Here is a 17,260-nt window from a genome sequence, read left to right as displayed (position 1 = left end):
AAGGCAATGATAAAAAAAAAAAAAAAGAAATATCGCGAAAGAATATGGAATAGGGGAGACCGGGGATAGTTGTAACATTTTTGACATTTCTGTCTGTAAATTGAAGCTCTTTTAAGGTAGTGGATTCAAAGTGTAATGCAAAGTATTTACATGTCTCTGCTATTAAATGGTGCAGCTATTTTCTCTGCAACACAATTACCCATTGCATGGTATGGTCTCAAACACAAAGAGTGAAATGTTACAATTAACCCCATAGTCTGGGTTAGTTGTAACATATCCTGGGGTGAAATGTAACACAATGAAATAAGGGTACTAACAAAACATTAACATGTAATCTTTGTTTATTCAACACATGAATGCACTTACATCCATTTATGTAGCTCTGTGTGTGTGTGTGACAGAATGCAGAAATCTAGCTTTTGAACATATTCCATATATACATATTATGGAATTTTCTGCAACTGAATATTTCATTAATTTTGGTTGGTCTTCCTTGAGTTTGGCCTCATTGGCTCAGTGGGCATTATAACCTACAATTCTTGCACCAATTTTGAACATAACAATGAAGCTGAAAAAATGTAGTTGTTCACCAGCATCGCAATTCCATTACTTTTTATCTTGGCTTACCTTGGTGTGGTTTGCAGAGTGCTTTAGAAAGATGAGGAAATCTGTTTCTTGCACCCATCCTGATTTATTTCCATTACCAGTACTTCCTACTGGTCCATCTCTGACACAGAGGTCTGCATAATGTATGTGTGGGAACACAAACAGTGGAGGAATTGTCTTGCCAATGGCATTAACCGCATATACAAATGCGACCAGTGAACCTCTCTCTGCTGATGTCGTTGCCCCAACTTGTTTAATATAAGTTAAAGTAATAGTGTGGTACGTTTTAACATCTGCGTTATTGTTACAACTGACCCAGACTCCTATAGCCATGAACTAGCTAACATTACAGCCAATGGCTAAAACATTAGCACTAAAGACCTACACAGAATATATCCCCATAGACATACAAATAACATAATTTAAGTTTGATGAGTTTAGCTGCAAAGCAGATAATGCTATTACAAATTGAAATAAAGTAGAAAAACTTACTTTTTGGCATACAAATTACTTTTTTTTTCATGTTAAATTGTCTGTGTTTGACAAAATGTGCTGATTTTTCACATGTGATAGCAGAACTGAGTTGGGCATGCACAGGATGAGTCACATCATTTGAAACTTAGCCCTGATTGGAGAAATTGGAAGTGTTACAACTGACCCATGTTACAACTATCCCCGGTCTCCCCTATAGCAGTTTAAAAAAAAAAAAAATGAGGAAAGTGATGATTGGACAAAAGTCACAGCAATAAAATGATGTCAGCCTGAAACTTACCTTAAATATTAAGAATCGCCCGGAGAAGCTAAATTGTCTTTCTGTGGATATAGTTGCATAGTTCCCTATGCAGTGTGTTCGGGAGTGCAGGCGGTAAGCAGTTGTAACGGGTTCAAACTCAAATTGGCGATTTAAAAAAAAAAAAAAAAAAAAAGCACTGTTGTCCAAGAATTTGTGCTTTTCCAAGTATGGCCCAAATATTTACTATATGTGCTAACTCAATATGAGCAAAGTTACTAGCATGAGACAACCTAACCTTCCATTTAGCTGATCTGTCTTTGAGTACTGTGTACCTAAAGGTGGAACTGCTAATGAAGTCCAGGTGCAAGGGTGGCTCTTATCTCATTTATTTGACACACGCTGATTAGATAAACTCCTGTGTGCAGGGTACTAGTCAGACTGGTCAAACCGCACAGCTGAAGATGGAAAATTGAGAACAAATTATATTTGCCAATGAACCATCGTTTGCAGGCCAGCAACAGACTAACTGCATGGCTCATAAGTAAGCATGACTTGATTCAATCTGTCCTACCCCCTCCATCTTGCGCTCACACACAATCACACACCAACACCCACCTCAATTCCCTATCTAATTTGTTTGATCGTCACTTGCCATTTATGTGATTGAATATGCGACGAGCTTGAATTGGATTGGCAAAACTGACGGATGATTATGCAATGATTTGTCTCAAGAGGTGCTCTCTTTTATGCGGCTGAATGGCGTCATATCATTTCCGATTTTATATATGTGATCTCTGGCTACCTGTTTCCACGAAAGATTCATTTTAACTGGCTTTAATGTGATCTCTAATAGTTGCCACACTGCAGTCTTGTGTATAATTTTCCACTTAAACCTGACTGTGCTTTTATGGCAGCCCTTTAGAAATGACATGTGAATCTAGAATAAACGTGTTCAGAGCAGGAACGTCTTCCTTCTGCCCAGCTCCTGGTGGCCTCCAACCTGTAATGTCGACTCTTTAATGCAACACTAGTCTATAGCAAACAGGAGTACCTCTTCAGCAGCTCATCGCTACCACTCTTCTCGCACTCAAACTTCAACCTCTGCCTAACAACTCTCCAACCAGCCCCGCAACTAGGCACTGCCTCTCCATTTGACAAGCACACAGAAATTGACAAAAAGCCATGTTGAAAAATCCTCTGTCGGCGCTTTTCCTCCCCTTTTTCTCACTCTCGTTCTTATACTCTGTCAGCACAAGCATGGTCTGGGAGGACAGAAATGGCTTTTTGAGTGACACAGGCTGGCTATGCCATTTGCCTTGTCAACTAGTGAAAGAGGATAGAAAAAGAGGTAGAGACAAATGATGATGGCCTGGCCGTGATTGCCCCGTACCCCATCTCTCTGTCACTTGCCATCTCTTCCCCCCTGAGGTCATTGAGCCATAATAACGTCGCCACTATGCCGGTAGGTGTAGAAGTGTTTGTCTCAGTGCCTTGGAAGTTTTTTTTTGTTGTTGTTGTTGGGTTTTTTCCCCCTCCCTTCTTCACTCGCAATATAACTTTGTATTAAAGATTTTTTGTCGGTACGCTGAACACTTTTTCAGTTATTACTTGGAAATTATATCTCTCTTGAAGTGAGAGGAAATTCAAGTAGGTACTTTGGGCCAGTCATAAATAATGAACCAAACCGCCTCACAATTTCTTTCTGTTGATCACCATGTCTAAGTGTTGCCTGGTCTCGTGGGGATGTTGCTATTGCTGTCAGTCTGCACTCTTTTTCTGTCTTCCATCTAGCCTCCGTTCATCTGTTCTTTAAGGCTGTCGTCGTCTACAACTGGCAGTGCTTTAAGATGTCCAGTAACACCACTGTTTTCCTGACAGGTCACTATCATTGCACTCTGTTGCAGTTGGGTCACTGCAGCCACAGAATCATAAATATTTAAAATTCCATTATGAAATCTTAAATTGATTCATAAAGCTTCTGCAAGTGGAGTGAAGAAACAGCTGCTCGTGTGATGGATATTACTGCAGAGTATCACTGTAGAGATGTTTCATAAGTCATTGTCTTTTACTTTTACATGTATGTCATCGCCCATAGTGATAAGCCGCATTGGGTGGAAATAGTAAATGGGATTGATTGAGTGTTGTTAATGAGTCATCTACCCCATAGAGTACATCACGCTTATAAATCGAGCCAGTGCTGAGGCTTTTTCTTTTATGGTGGGGGGTAGGGGGGTTCTTCCCCCATGAGAATGTATCCACTGTTAACTACACTGGGGAGAAAAAAACATAGTTTTGTAATGTAGTGGAGGAAAGAGTGTTTTTTTTTTTTTTTTTTCATTGTAAAGCGAGCAGCTTTACAATTGTGTGTTTGAAAGCTGAAAAAAAAAGAAAAACCTCCATGTGATTAAATTACAGTTGCATTAAATCATTTTCATGATTAGAGCCGTTACCTGCAGTTTATATTATACAATGAGCTGCACTGGTCAGCTGAACAATATGAGCTACCACTTTAGCGTTTACCTTTTATTCTCCTTGTTATTGTTATAGGTTTTTTTGAACCTCCTATATTTCTTTGTTGCTATACTGTTCATTGCTCATTGATTGCAGAATAGTGGCTTTACTTCATTGGTTATGCAGTCAAAGGTGTACGTGTGAATGGATCTGGAAAAACCACGCTGTCATTTTCTGAGGTAATGTGGCTTAATGTGGTCTCCAATCATTTCGACCACCCCTGAATGTGCTCAATGCGGCTTGACTGCTCCCGCCAAGCTTTTCACTGCTTTAGGCAGCGACTTGAAGATTTGAACTGCTGTGGGTTTCCTGTACCCTTGGGTCTTGACAAGCTGAGCATCTCAACACACAGCACAGTGTAGCTCTGGGAACTAAGTGAAAAATGCTTAAAAACAAAAGGACAATATCCAGTGTTGGCAGAGAGGCTCTTTTTTTTTTGTAAAACCCCTTTGTATCTATTCACAGCTATGGTAGCTACATCATGGTGTTATATTGACAGAAAAGAAAATTGTTGTAAACTAATGATTTTCACAGATGTGTGTGTGTGTGTGTGCTTTTAACAACCATTCAATAACTTAGAGCTCAGTTCAATTTGTTTCCCCACCTGTACCCTCACGACACCCAGTTAAGGGGAATTATATGATATTAGCAATTTTACAAATGTAGCTCAATATTCATCGACCCGAATGCCATGTCCCCCCTTCCTTAAAAATGAGATGGATTGTAGTTATTGCTGTTATTGATTTTAATAACCAGGCTGTTAGGGCCAGTGTGGAGCTTTGCTCTTTCTCAGCTATGTCTTGTGCTATGCAAGGACTGTGCTGTTCTTTCATCTGGATAACAAATAATCTATAAACTAATTTAGCTACAGGTTTAGCATGATTAGTTTTCCTGACCCTTGCAGTGTTACCTTTTTATCTTCAAGCCCTCTTTGAAGCTGTCGCTTTTATCATATATACTTTGTTAACCCTTTTTTCCCGTTACACACAATTCAAAAAAGCAACCCTTCCATTCAAAAATGTAATGAATTTCATAGCAAAATGGTTTTTTTTTGTTATAAGTAATGCAATATTCATTTGTAACTGTTTCAGATTGTGGATTTTGAAAGATTTGTTTGTTACTCAAGGGATCAACCATCCTGACAACATTACTGAGCTATCAGACCAGATTTGGCAACATACACTGATGCTGCACCTTCTTGGGTCATCATTACTCTGGCAAAGGTTTTATGCTGCACAGTATTGCTGACCCTTTGATTGTATTGGGGCCACGGGTTCTGTGATTTGTAACTGTTGCACATGTATTGGCTTTGAGGTGAAATCAAAGAAAAACCATCACAAAGATCAACGAGCATCATGAAGGCCTGCAGGTTCCAACCAGGCTGCATTTCAATTTCATGCAGTTTACTACAACCTTTTCATGAATCTGATTAATGTTACAAAAGGCACTATTCGGTCTTAGATTCACTAAATTCAATGGTAAGATCTACTACTTGTTGAAGGGCTCTTTATGGCAAAGTAGCTGCCACCATGATAGAGTGATTCAAGTCATTCTTTGGTTTCTCATGTGAAGTCGCTGGCAAAAAGATGAATTTGTTTTTGATAATACTTCAGTTAAAATGCTATGTGTAGTCAGCAATACACAGTATGATAGTCTACAGTAGATTGTTTTGGAGGACAGCAGCAGATTCTGCCCTGATCGATTCCTTGTTGACCTTTGATTTCTTTCTCTCAGTCTTTACTCTGACACGTTTTCTATGAACTCTTAGTTTTTCAAAGCCGTTCTCTAAAAAGAAAAGCTGTTCTTCTTATAATTAACTTTGTCAGTGCAGCCAGTCACTTAGACTGTGAACAGAACTCTGGCTTTAATCCTTTTCTCCCCACTTTTTTTTCCCCCTTTCGAGATGCACGACAGACAGAACCATCTGCATTTAAACTGGGGTATAGTAGACAAAACAAAGACAATAATGCGGTCTGTATGCATTGTTTGTGAAATTCATGCAAAGGCAGAATTGCTCTGACCCTTTGGGGCATTGACATTGGACCTCTGGGAGCATCCTGTATTGTTGGGTGCCAAGACATTAACAGTTTGCTCTGGTGACGTCCACTGTGGGTTAGGCTTGTTCTAGCATATCCTACGTATGCTCAGTTGGATTGGGATCTGGGGATTGTAGAGGGTAGATGTTTCTGAGCAGTTCTTGGTGTATGATGGGGCACGTTGTCCATCTGGGGGAGGCTGACACTGCCTGTGTTTGGAGAAGTGTGGAACATGTTAAAGTTAGATCCACATTAAAGTTGGATCAAGGTTTACATTGATTACATTTTCAATGTTTAACATGTTATCTGTCAGTGGTTTTTATATTGTGGCTAATCAAATCATTTCCTACCACTTATTCGTATCTAGGTGGTAGGGGGCAGGAGTCTAAGTTGAGATGCCTCCAGCTCTTCAGGGGAAAGTGAGGCAAGCTGAGAGATATAATCTCTTCAACATACCCTGGGTCTGCTCCTTCTTCTCTTCTCAGTTGGCTGTATCTACTATATTTCCACGAGGCTTTATAGTTACAATCCAGAACCACCTTATTAAATGACTACTTATGAAATAGGTTAAAACTGTGTTCTTGTTTTTCTCCATTTTCAACAAATACCACATGATGTGAAGAGAGTTGATCTGTGCTTGAAAGGCAAGTGATGCCAGGGCCTAATAACAGACTCATTAAAAAATAACATGTAAGACTTCTATGTTATCGTTTCTCCCATCTTTTTTACTTGAATAGTATTAGTATCACGTGGCTTACTATTCCCATGTTTCTGTTTCTCCTATTCAACTCTTTCCACCAGCTTTCCTTCATTCACGTCTATCATTAGAGTAGTGATGCATGGGAAATGTCAGTTATCTATTGATGAAAGGAAAACTCTTTAATTGGCATCAGGCAGGTTTTAATGATGGGGATCATGCTTGCTTGCTTGACTGTTAATGGCTCTGGCCATTTGAAAAACTGTTTGACTTTTCCCCAACCTCCTCACCGATAGACAGCAGCCTGCCACTGACAGTGATGCATGGGACCCCCTGAGTCACATTGATCACCCTTGGGAGAGTCAACACACTCACAAAGACGCACACAAACACATTCCTGTCCAGCTGGTATGTTATAGCTCGATGCAAGCAACACCAGCCGTTGCAGAAATAGGTCACAACTCCCAAAGAACAAATGTTAACCTTTATTTCTACAGGATGCTGAGTTTGTACATTGACATTGTAAAGCAGCATAAAGCCCTTTTCAGACATGTACCTCACTTGTCTGTTAAAATGACAGCATTCTTCTACGGTAATGACTTCACGGTTTAATTCAGATATACGCAGTAGATGAGGAAGAGAGCCATGCAAAAATATGCATTTTTCTCATACTTGCCTCTCTGTGAACCCTGTCTTCACAGTCCCAGTTCGGCCGAATGATAAAATCTCTGTCCAAGTCAGCCAAAAGGCTGCAAAGGTCCTCTGAAGTCTGCTGATGCCTGGCCTTTTTTCTTAGTCTTTTCTTTCACCGGGGAGTCGTAATCGTGTCCTTTTATGCTTCAGAATCTGGCATCACAAGTTCACCCGCTTCTCCTTAGATTTGAAAGAAATTAACTGTTTGCTTCAGGAACAGGATGTCAGGCCAGGGTGAAGCACTCAAATCTGAAAGACCGGAGCGTACGCTAGTTGATTTCCTGTAGTGCCAGTAAAAGATTTGTTTTCCTCAAAGCAGCTATGTCTATAACTGTAGATGCTGGGCATGTAAGGAAGTAGAGTGAGTGAGTCCCCAAAGTCCTTCTGGCACCAAATTGTTTAGACAGCCAGATTGAGACTCACTCGAGCTCTGCAGTGAGCACTCTGGACAGCAATATCCTGCCAGGGTGAAGCCAATCCTCACCTTACACCATACAGCAAATTGACTGTTTCTTTCTTTCTTTTAACATTTCCACCTATTTGAAGTTCTTGCACAGAAACAAGTCATTTATAGCTGTACAAACAAGCCCTTCCTTTTTTGATCCCTTTATACTACAGATATGTTTACATATTTAAACAATTAATAATACAGAATCGTTTTTCTGTCATGCTCCTCTTACCCATTTATCCTGACCCTGTGATCTGACAATTATTGAACTAACCTAGTTTGGAATTTGTTGGTGCCAGAGCTTTAGCTGTACAGTCAATAACCCACAGCCATAGGCATCCCACATCAGAAAATGTTTGTTGTTTTCAGGCTACCATTGTCTGTATTACAGCCGTGGATATGTTAAAAAATAATAAACAGAGTAAGTTTAGAAAAAATGTAGCCTATTAATATTTGCAGATATTAATAAAAGAACAGAAGTAACATCAATATGTTTCCGACATTTGATGGTTGGAGACCTATTTTACCCACTCTTCCTCTCATTACATTTTTTTTATGAAGTGTGGACTACATAAATCATCACTTTGGTCACTCACCTGTGTTTGAAATTGGCTGATGTTCTTTCCATGTGACGATTTTTTTTTTTTTTTTTTTTTTTTTAAATTATAGGCCCCCGTTAACAAAGTATTTAGATCTCTGCCTGATCGGTGCCATTAAGCAATCAATAGTGGTTTGTTTAATTCATTCATTTATTCTTGTCTGTCTTTCTTGCTCTCTCTCTCTCTGGCTGTCGTTCTTTTAAAGGTGATCTATATTTATAGATTTCTCCTGGAACCAGTTAGCTTTTTCCTCTCCTGATTCCACCACAGTAACCCGCTAACATACATAACCTGTTTTAAACTCAGGGAACCTTTGTTTTCACCAGTGGATAGGTTTTAAACACTAAAAAGAGGTGGCTTTTCTTAAAATTGCCTCATTTATCTGTAAGGAACTGTAGTAGGATTGCCTGCCCAAAAAAAAGAATTTAATTTGAGGGTTTTGCAAATTCCCCTGTTTCCCAGGCATGCTGTGTTACTGTTTCCCATTAACAGCAGTTTATGGACCTCCATTACTGTACTAACAGTAATGGACTAAGGAATAATTTTTTACAGGTCGACGGTGGCCACAACACTAGAGACATGATGCTAGCACATCCTAGCACGTTTACAGCTTATCCACACTAAAATACTAATCCCAGGTGTCTCATACTTACTTGCGCTCGCACATGTTAAAGTTCCCTTTTACATGCTGTTGCTTTAGTAAGTAATCACAACTATAAAACATATTATGTATAATTTAACTTAGTAGCAGCTTTTTCATTATTTGTCGACAGCTGGGTTCAGTTAGCAGTTTTGATAAATGACCTGCTCAAACTGTATACCTTTATGAAACTTTAATTGAGGTGTAAATCTGAACAAATTTCTGTGTGTATGTCTGGCTTGGCCGTGCACATGTGCCATATAAGCTCCTTGTGCCCTCTTAGAAAAATGATCAATATAAGCGGGAATGCGTGGGGAATTATTGAGAGATGATGGACTTTTGTTGGATTGGGGTGCTCTACCCACAAATGGAGTCTTCACGCAAGAGTGGGCTCGGAGCACTGAAGCTGACCAATTCAAAGCTTGGCTTTTTCTCCTTAAATCCTCATGTGTCCATGAAAAGGACAGTTTGTCCTTTTCATGTGACATTCATGACTCTGAATTAAGTGTCTGAAGGCTGTGATTTCTTTTAAGTGAATAGGGAAGGTTTGGAATATGAAATAAGGTATAGGGATTATCTGATTACTCCTTTCCCCCCCTGCCCACTTTGCACCTCAATGTAGGGCTTAGGACAACTCATTGCTCTAAGAAGGTTTGATGTTTTTGCCCCTGCACACAAAGGAGAACACACATACGTGCGCATTACACACCTCCGCATCACTTCTTCAATCTTCACCAAGGCTCAGTTTGATAGATGGCTTATTCTGCTGGATGAGCAAAGGGTATGTGGGAGTGACTTAAGTGTTCCTTTTTGTTTCTAACACAGATTCTATCCATTTGCTTGCCTCATTCTTTCTGAGTCAAGGTCACGAGGGACATTAAAAGATATGTGGACAAAAAGTGATGCTATTAATCAACGTTACAGTAGAATTGCTACTTAAGAACTATTGATTGTTTTTTGTTTTTTCTCTGGTTGGTTGTTTTTTTTTTTTTTTAACTCCCCCCCCCCACCCCCCCAATGAATATATTTTATAGATACAGACACTCAGAGACTTGAGTCTGCAGCTAAGTGGTAGAGTACTACCACTATAAAAGCAACCACCTTCTAGTGGCTCAATGAAAATAAAGAAAGACATTCCTAAATGTCTGCCAGTTTGGTTTTCCGGTGTTCTGTGCATTACAGAGCCCTCTTTGATAAACAGACTTTTTGACTCATTTTCCTCTCTGGCAGCCGCTCACACACAGCAGCGGCGGCCTAGAGTACACTCTGAACATACACTATATTTGTTAGTGACAAAGCCTCGGGCTTTAAACTTTTATGACCAAAACTGGTAATTTCACTCATAAATGTAAATCTCTATGGTGATAACTGTGATCTCAGTAATTGGATCATGCACTAAAACTGAGATGTAAGTTGTGACAGAGCTACTGTCAGTGATGATTGAAAGCTCTGATTAGTAGATTATTCTCTTGTGTGCCTTGCATAAATGCCTACAGGAAGCTGTTTTGGATGCATAGCACATAATGCATTGCTAAAACAAGCTTTTTACCCGCCACGTTCGACCTCATAGGGTCTAAAACGGCTCACAGAGAAATGGGCACACCCTGTTCTCTGTACCTTGTGCTTATTTAGCCACTGGCGTTTTTCCCTCCAGGTGTTTAAAACATCTTTTGTTTGGATCCCTTTGCATGCCAGGTTTTACACTGCCAGCCCACTGTATTCCTTCATTTTCTTTTTAGTGTGGGTTTGGCCCTGACATGATGTGTCACCAACTGCGGTTTAGTTTTGTTGTTTTTTTTCTCCTCACTTTCAAACAGCTAAGTGAATTCAATCTTCTGCAGTTTTAAAACATGCCCTTGGGCCATGGTTTCACTTCAGTTGTACCAAATGGCTTTGTGTTTTGTACTGGTCAACGAGTGCACATGTGTATTTACTTGCACACGCGCGCGCACACACACACACACACACACGCTTAGCTTTGTGCGTATGCGTAGTTTGCTTTTTCTTTTCTGTCCACTGTGTCGACACAATCCCAGCGTTTATGAGATTACCAGAGCCCATTTGTGTTCCGACGGGAGCCATCTTGGCTCAGATGAGGCCTCCGCTGGGAACCATCTGGGCTCTACTCAAAGCAGTTTCCACTCCGCCTCCCCTGTCCTCTGCACATTGTGACCAAAGCTATTTACTTTGAAGGAAAGAAGAACTTTGAATTCTGTCTGTGTCTTTGTGAAACTCTTGATGCTTTAGATCTGCCTGGTGAAATGTCAGTTCAGTTTTACATATGCTTTCATGTTTTTGTGGTCACTCAATATACGCATTTGTTGTTTATTTTGACTTCAGTCAGGGAATAACATTCTTAATAATCATTTTCTATTGATTGACTAATTAAAGTTGAACTGTCCGGGTATAGTCCTTTTGATTATGACAGGCTGGCGTGTGTGATTGTAGCCTGCTGTCTTTGCTGGTGCTTTCCATTCAGCTCATGTATCCTGTAATATTACTGACATTTCTCAGTAGGTCTGTTTGGTGGTTATTAATGCTGTGTGCTGTTACAGCATCCCTGTAGGCAAAGACAAGAGTCATCTTGTCGTCATCAGCTCAGGCAGGCTCATTTTCTTTGCATAAGGTTGGCAGTATGTGGTAAATGAAGTTTCCCATGTAAGTGGTCCAGGAAAGCACACAGACGAATTTGTTGTTGTGACTGAAAAAGTGTTTTCTTAGGATCACTTTGTTTTCCTTTTGCTTTTTTTTTTTTTAACATCAGTTCTCGTTACAGATGGTTGATCCGACTTACTCGACTGCGTATTTTCTCCTCACGTTGGTGATATTCATCACATTTAATAGTTTCTACACGGCCTGGAGAATTATATTTTCCTCCAAAATATGATAATTAGAGAATAATTGTGGATTATGATTCTCTGAGGCAATAGAACATTCCAGTGTATAATTCCCCCCGTGGAAATATTATTCCATCTCTTAGTGTGCCTGTCTTTATAGCTCAGATCGAGATATTTTTTTTCATAACTGAATGTTTGCTAGAATCTCCTGCCAAGTAAAGGACCGGTCAGAGTTAAAGAAAAATGGGTAGCCAAAAGGCTTTCATTCATTCTGTTGAGCACACTAGAGTTGCCCTCGTATCTCCTGGTTTGTGCTTTTTGTTTTTTTTTGCCCCCCACAGCGAGCATAAACACTTTTTCCTTTGGAGCTTTGCGTGCTCCGATCATAACTTCTAGACAACTTCTAGTCGAGTTTCTATTTTTCCTTCAAATTGGATTTTTTCCCAGCTATGAGTGTTGCTTTTAGTTGTCAGCATTGTTTTATTTTTGTTTTTGCATTTGCTGCGTTAATGGAAGCTGGTAACAGTTAAGTTGGCTCTTTTCTTCCAGCACTCGCCCACTTCCCCATTTGACATTTGGATACTCAGAGGACCGGTGCTGCTCTTATAGCCTAGTTATGTAACTGCTTCTCCACTTAGAGGAGGAAAAAAAAAGATAAAATGGGGTTAGTATCTGAGATGGCAGCGAGGAAGACAGAAAGACAGTAATGAAGATTTTACAGAGGCGGATGAGGTACGAGTGAATTTAGACTCCATTGCTGTCCTGGGAGGGCAGGCCAATGTTTTAGCTGCTTGTTTTACATGTTAAAAACAAGTACTGCTGTGTTTTTATTAGTTGGTAGGAAACAGGTTGTTTTCTGTAAATATGAAATTGTTCAGCATAGTTTGCCAAGTTTGAAAACAAGAGCCTCATTGATATGCCACTGTACCAAGTAGAGATGGACCGATCCGATATTACGTATCGGTATCGGTCCGATACTGACCTAAATTACTGGATCGGATATCGGAGAAAAATAAAAAATGTAATCCGATCCATTAAATATCACGAAAGCACCTCACAAAACTTGCAACACGCCGTAACTCACCTCAGAACGTTAGCACGTCGGAGCAGTATGCATCACGTGATAGAGCGGCTGTGGCATGCGGGACCTGTCGGTGGTCTGGATAGCATGTGGAGCTTCGCTACCAACCCGGCATTTCATCTCCGACAAAGTTATCCCCGAGAGAAGTAAAGCAAGTGTGTAAGTCCATCTCTGAATGTTTGTAAAGCATTCCTGCGTTAAGCTTAACAAGCGATATATGGAGCGACTGCCTCTTCTTGCTGCTACTTCAATCATGAAACTGCTTAATGATCAGTTGATCGGCTTTTCTGTCGCGAGTCCGTCTCTCTTGTTTGTTTTTGGCCCACTTTGCACCAGAAAGAGTAAACCAGCGGCTGAACAACAGCAGCACGTTTAAGCTTGATAAGCTGTTGTTAGAATTTATTTAATATTACTTTCTACTCCAGGATCTTTTTCTACGTAGCTGACGGCTGGTAACTGTGCAGGGGCGGATCTAGCAAAGTTTAGCCAGGGGGGCCGATAGGGCATTAACAGGGAAAAGGGGGCACAAAGACATACTTTTCTTTCTTATTCTCATTTAAAATGTCTAGCTTTTAATAAATAATTATCCAAATCTTACACCCAAAGTTTTAATTTGATGTAAAATGAATAGAAGTCAATTACTGTATATAGTAACTATTAAGTCTAATATACCCTAGTAAGCTATAGTACTTTTTCCTTTGGGAAGGTACCATCTGTGCAGTCTGCAATTTTGTTGAAGAAAGATGTTGAATCTATTTAATATTTCTTGAAAAATAATTGGTCCAAAGACATGCAGCTTGTGGGGATAGGTTAATTGGATAATCCAAATTGTCACTAGGTGTGAATGTGCGAATGAATGTGAGTGTGAATGGTTGTCTGTCCCTGTGTGTTAGCCCTGTGACAGACTGGCGACCTGTCCAGGGTGTACCCCGCCTCTCGCCCTATGACAGCTGGGATAGGCTCCAGCGCCCCCCGCGACCCTGAAAAAGGATAAGCGGAAGCGAATGGATGGATGGATGGATGAAAAATAATTGATTTCTGTGCATTTTTTTTCACACTGCATCAAATTAAGGTTGATTACGTCGATTATATCTGCCGATATCGGTATCGGCAGATATCCAAATTTATGATATCGGTATCGGACATAAAAAAGTGGTATCGTGCCATCTCTAGTACCAAGTGGTGTTACATTACATTATATCGCTTTTGAACAAACCCTTGATGAAAACGCTTTATCCAAATATAACTGGATCCAGAAAGTGGAAATATGTGTCCCACTGTTATATGAATGCTTGTCAATTTTATGCTTAATAAAAGAACAGATTATACATTCAGTAATAAAAGCTTCTTTTTTTAACTTCAGCTGAGAACAAGGCAGAGCAGTTTACAAACTTAATTCCCCTCAGATTTCCCTTGTGAGTGCAGGGCTAAGCAGTCCAAGTCTTAATCGCTTGACTACGTCCTATCTCCTCAGCACACCTGCCCTCTCACTTTCTCGCTGACTTTAGGCTTTAGAGTAAAGAAAAATGCTATTGATTTTTTTTTTGTCCTTTTTCTTTCGCCTCCTGGTCGTCCATCATTTATGAAACAAAAAGTAATGAATAGATAATTAGCCTGAATAGGCAGAATTTGGTTATAGTCCATCACGGGCAATGTTGTGAAATCTTTCCTACTTTGTCAGCAGGGTTAGCTAATTTGGGTGCCCTCATTTGTTTACTTAAGGGAATGGCAACTTAGCTGTCACTAATTGAAAATGATTTGCGTTGTTTAAAAAAAAAAATAGGATGAAGAAATGTGGGCTCTTAATTAAGGTTGAAGTGCATATGCAACACTAATTTAAAGCCTCTAATAGCCTCCACTGTTTGTGCAGGCCAATCACAGGCCCAGTGATTTCTAAATAGACACGTTATTGAAAGCTGACAGTCATGCTTAATTGAAAATGTCAAACACTCAAGTTATTCTGAAAGTGTACTTAGACGAGCAGTCGCTGCTGGTGCGGGCGGGGCTTTCTCTGGTTATAAAAGTACTGACCAAGACCAGATTCATTGGGAAGTCCACAACAGTGGAATGAAACAGGATCTGCATATGTGTGTGTGTGTGTGTGTGGTACTGAATCAATAGAAAGCTCACAGGTCTTCATTCATGTTTCTATTTAAGAACAGTGATGTCTCCTCAGGGGGACCCCCTTCCTCCTATTGCTGTAAACGAATCTCAAACTTAATCTTGATACAGAACATTAACTGAGCCTCTTTTCTTTCTCTCGTTCCTCCCTCCCTCCCCCCTTCTCCTCTTGTGGTTTTCCAGGTGGAAGTTGAAGTGGAAAGCATGGACAAAGCAGGGAACTTCATTGGCTGGCTGCACATTGAAGGTGTGAATCTGTCTGTGGCACTGGTAGAAAATGCTCTGTCCAAGGTGCACTTCACAGCGGAGCGCAGTGCCTACTACAAAACCCTGGTTGCAGCAGAGGAGGGGTGCCGACAGAGGAAAGAGAAGGTAGGTTTGATTTAAATGCTACAAGAGCTCTACTGCACAACCTACAAAACAATGAGTCCCAAATGGCATTAAACTGGCCCTCAAAAAGCTTTCAAATGTTAATTGCACAGTAAACTTCATTTAACCAAAGCTAGCTATCTTTAGGTTCAAAATTGCTGATGGAAGTAAATCTCAAGATGTCATCTGGCTTAGCAGCAGCATCAGTGCTTGATTTACTGGCTTTCCCATCTCTGAGCCATAGTGACTTAGGGTCTGCCTGCCTGTGGCCATATTGTCCTGTGTCCATGTGTGGGCTATTTCTTCCATCGCAGATCCAGCAGCTCTTTTTTCCGCCTTCAACATCAGTGCCAGTAATACATTTATTAGTAGAGGTGCTGTCTGGAGAAATGATAATCCTTCAGAAGTGAGTGGAGAAAAATAAAAAGCTTTTTGTTCAAATAATGCTGAGAAATTGCACTAAGTCACCCCGGTGGCAATATAAATGTGACTAAAGTGCATTAATAAGATGCAGTGCTAAAAGTTAAAGTTACAGTGTTCTGAAAATACTCCGTCTGCTTCTGCAAATAGCCACATATTTGCAGTTATCATTGAAGCTGTCTTTTCTCAGTGGGAAATCTGTGATGGATAGAGGCCTCTCTCACAGTGATCCTGATCTCGCCCTGCATTTTCATTATGGCTCCGCGGCTCACCCCTGGCAGATGCACGAGGTGCCCAGCCAGCTGTCATCATTGTCCTCTTTCTCTCTATCTGTGTAACTTATTTCTTTTGCTCATGCCTCTCCTCCTCTCGCTCTTCCACTTGCGTCCACCCATTTGGGTCCTTGAGGAGACACAAATGCATCTTCTCCCCATATAAATGTGATGTAGTGCCGGAGCCAAGAAGGGGTTGCGTTCTTTTTCCCCTCCTCTGAATCTATCATGTTCACAGTGAGTGTGTTCCTACTCTTGTGTCTTCCCTGCTCTCAGCTCTCCTCTTTTTCTTCCAATTACTCTCTGTCTAGGTCTTCCATTTCTCACAACTCTGAATAGAGTGGTGCGCAGGTGAACCTTTTGTCTGACATTTTAAAAAAAAAGAGGCAAAAAAAAGGAAAAACATCTTGCCAGTGATGTGAGCACACAGACGCTGCCATGTTAAATCTAACTGCAGCATGAAGGCGCATTCCTGACACCTCCGATAACAATTTCACTACCGGTTTCCAAACCCCCTTGCAGTGTTGAGACAGATTGACTTTCACCACAAGGTTTTGACTTGAGCTAACCTGAGCGCGGACAGGGCCGTGAGGAAAGGCAACAGAATGGGGCCTGAATTGACCAGACAGACGGTGATTATGTTTGATGTTAGTTTGCCAAAGGCACCGGTGGACAAATCAACCTCAGCCTGATTTGTTTGTGCATGTGTGTAGTGGAAAGTGTGTTGTGTTAGCAGGGCACGGGGCAGTTAGTTGTATTTGTGTGTGAATGCATACTATGCAACTTGAAGGCAGATAAGGTGGGACTTGTGTTCTAATTAACCCATAGAGACCATCTTGAGGGGAAAAAAAAGCTAAGAGCATGCATTTTTTTCCCCGCCTTTCTTTCTCTTTTGAAGTTAAGGTGGTTGGTCTTTGTGTGTAGGCTGAGGCTCAGTATGGTAGCTTGTATCCCTTCCCATCGCCCTCCCTCTTTTCCTCTTTTCTCATTGCCCTCTCTTTATTGTCCCTGCGGCAGTAGATATGGAAGACATCATTGGTACTGCTGCGTCAGGCGTCTCTCTGAGAAAACAAGGTTGTCATAATGAAGAGGGTCCCATGTGTGCGTGTATGCATGCACACACTCATTAAGAAAAGCGTCGGTGGTCCAGCAGGACATCGAGGGGGAGGGACTCAGGCTTGCTGCAGTAGCATCCTG

General features: G+C 40.7%; 1 protein-coding gene across 1 annotated transcript in view; it reads left to right on the top strand.

Moving 5' to 3' along the window:
* snd1 (staphylococcal nuclease and tudor domain containing 1) overlaps positions 1–17,260 on the top strand; it is a 187,393-nt gene that overhangs the window by 99,131 nt on the left and 71,002 nt on the right. The window contains exon 17 of the mRNA XM_085376346.1: positions 15,186–15,374. Coding sequence (XP_085232472.1) covers positions 15,186–15,374 — 189 coding nt within the window. The remainder of the gene's footprint in view (positions 1–15,185; positions 15,375–17,260) is intronic.

This window comes from Diplotaxodon limnothrissa, linkage group LG17 (assembly GCF_057381915.1).
Source record: "Diplotaxodon limnothrissa isolate DT_005_m linkage group LG17, D_limnothrissa_male_GT1.1, whole genome shotgun sequence".
In the NCBI taxonomy this organism is placed as follows: Eukaryota; Metazoa; Chordata; class Actinopteri; order Cichliformes; family Cichlidae; genus Diplotaxodon; species Diplotaxodon limnothrissa.
The sequence above is the reverse complement of the archived record's forward strand: the minus strand, read 5'-3'. Positions and strand labels throughout refer to the sequence as shown.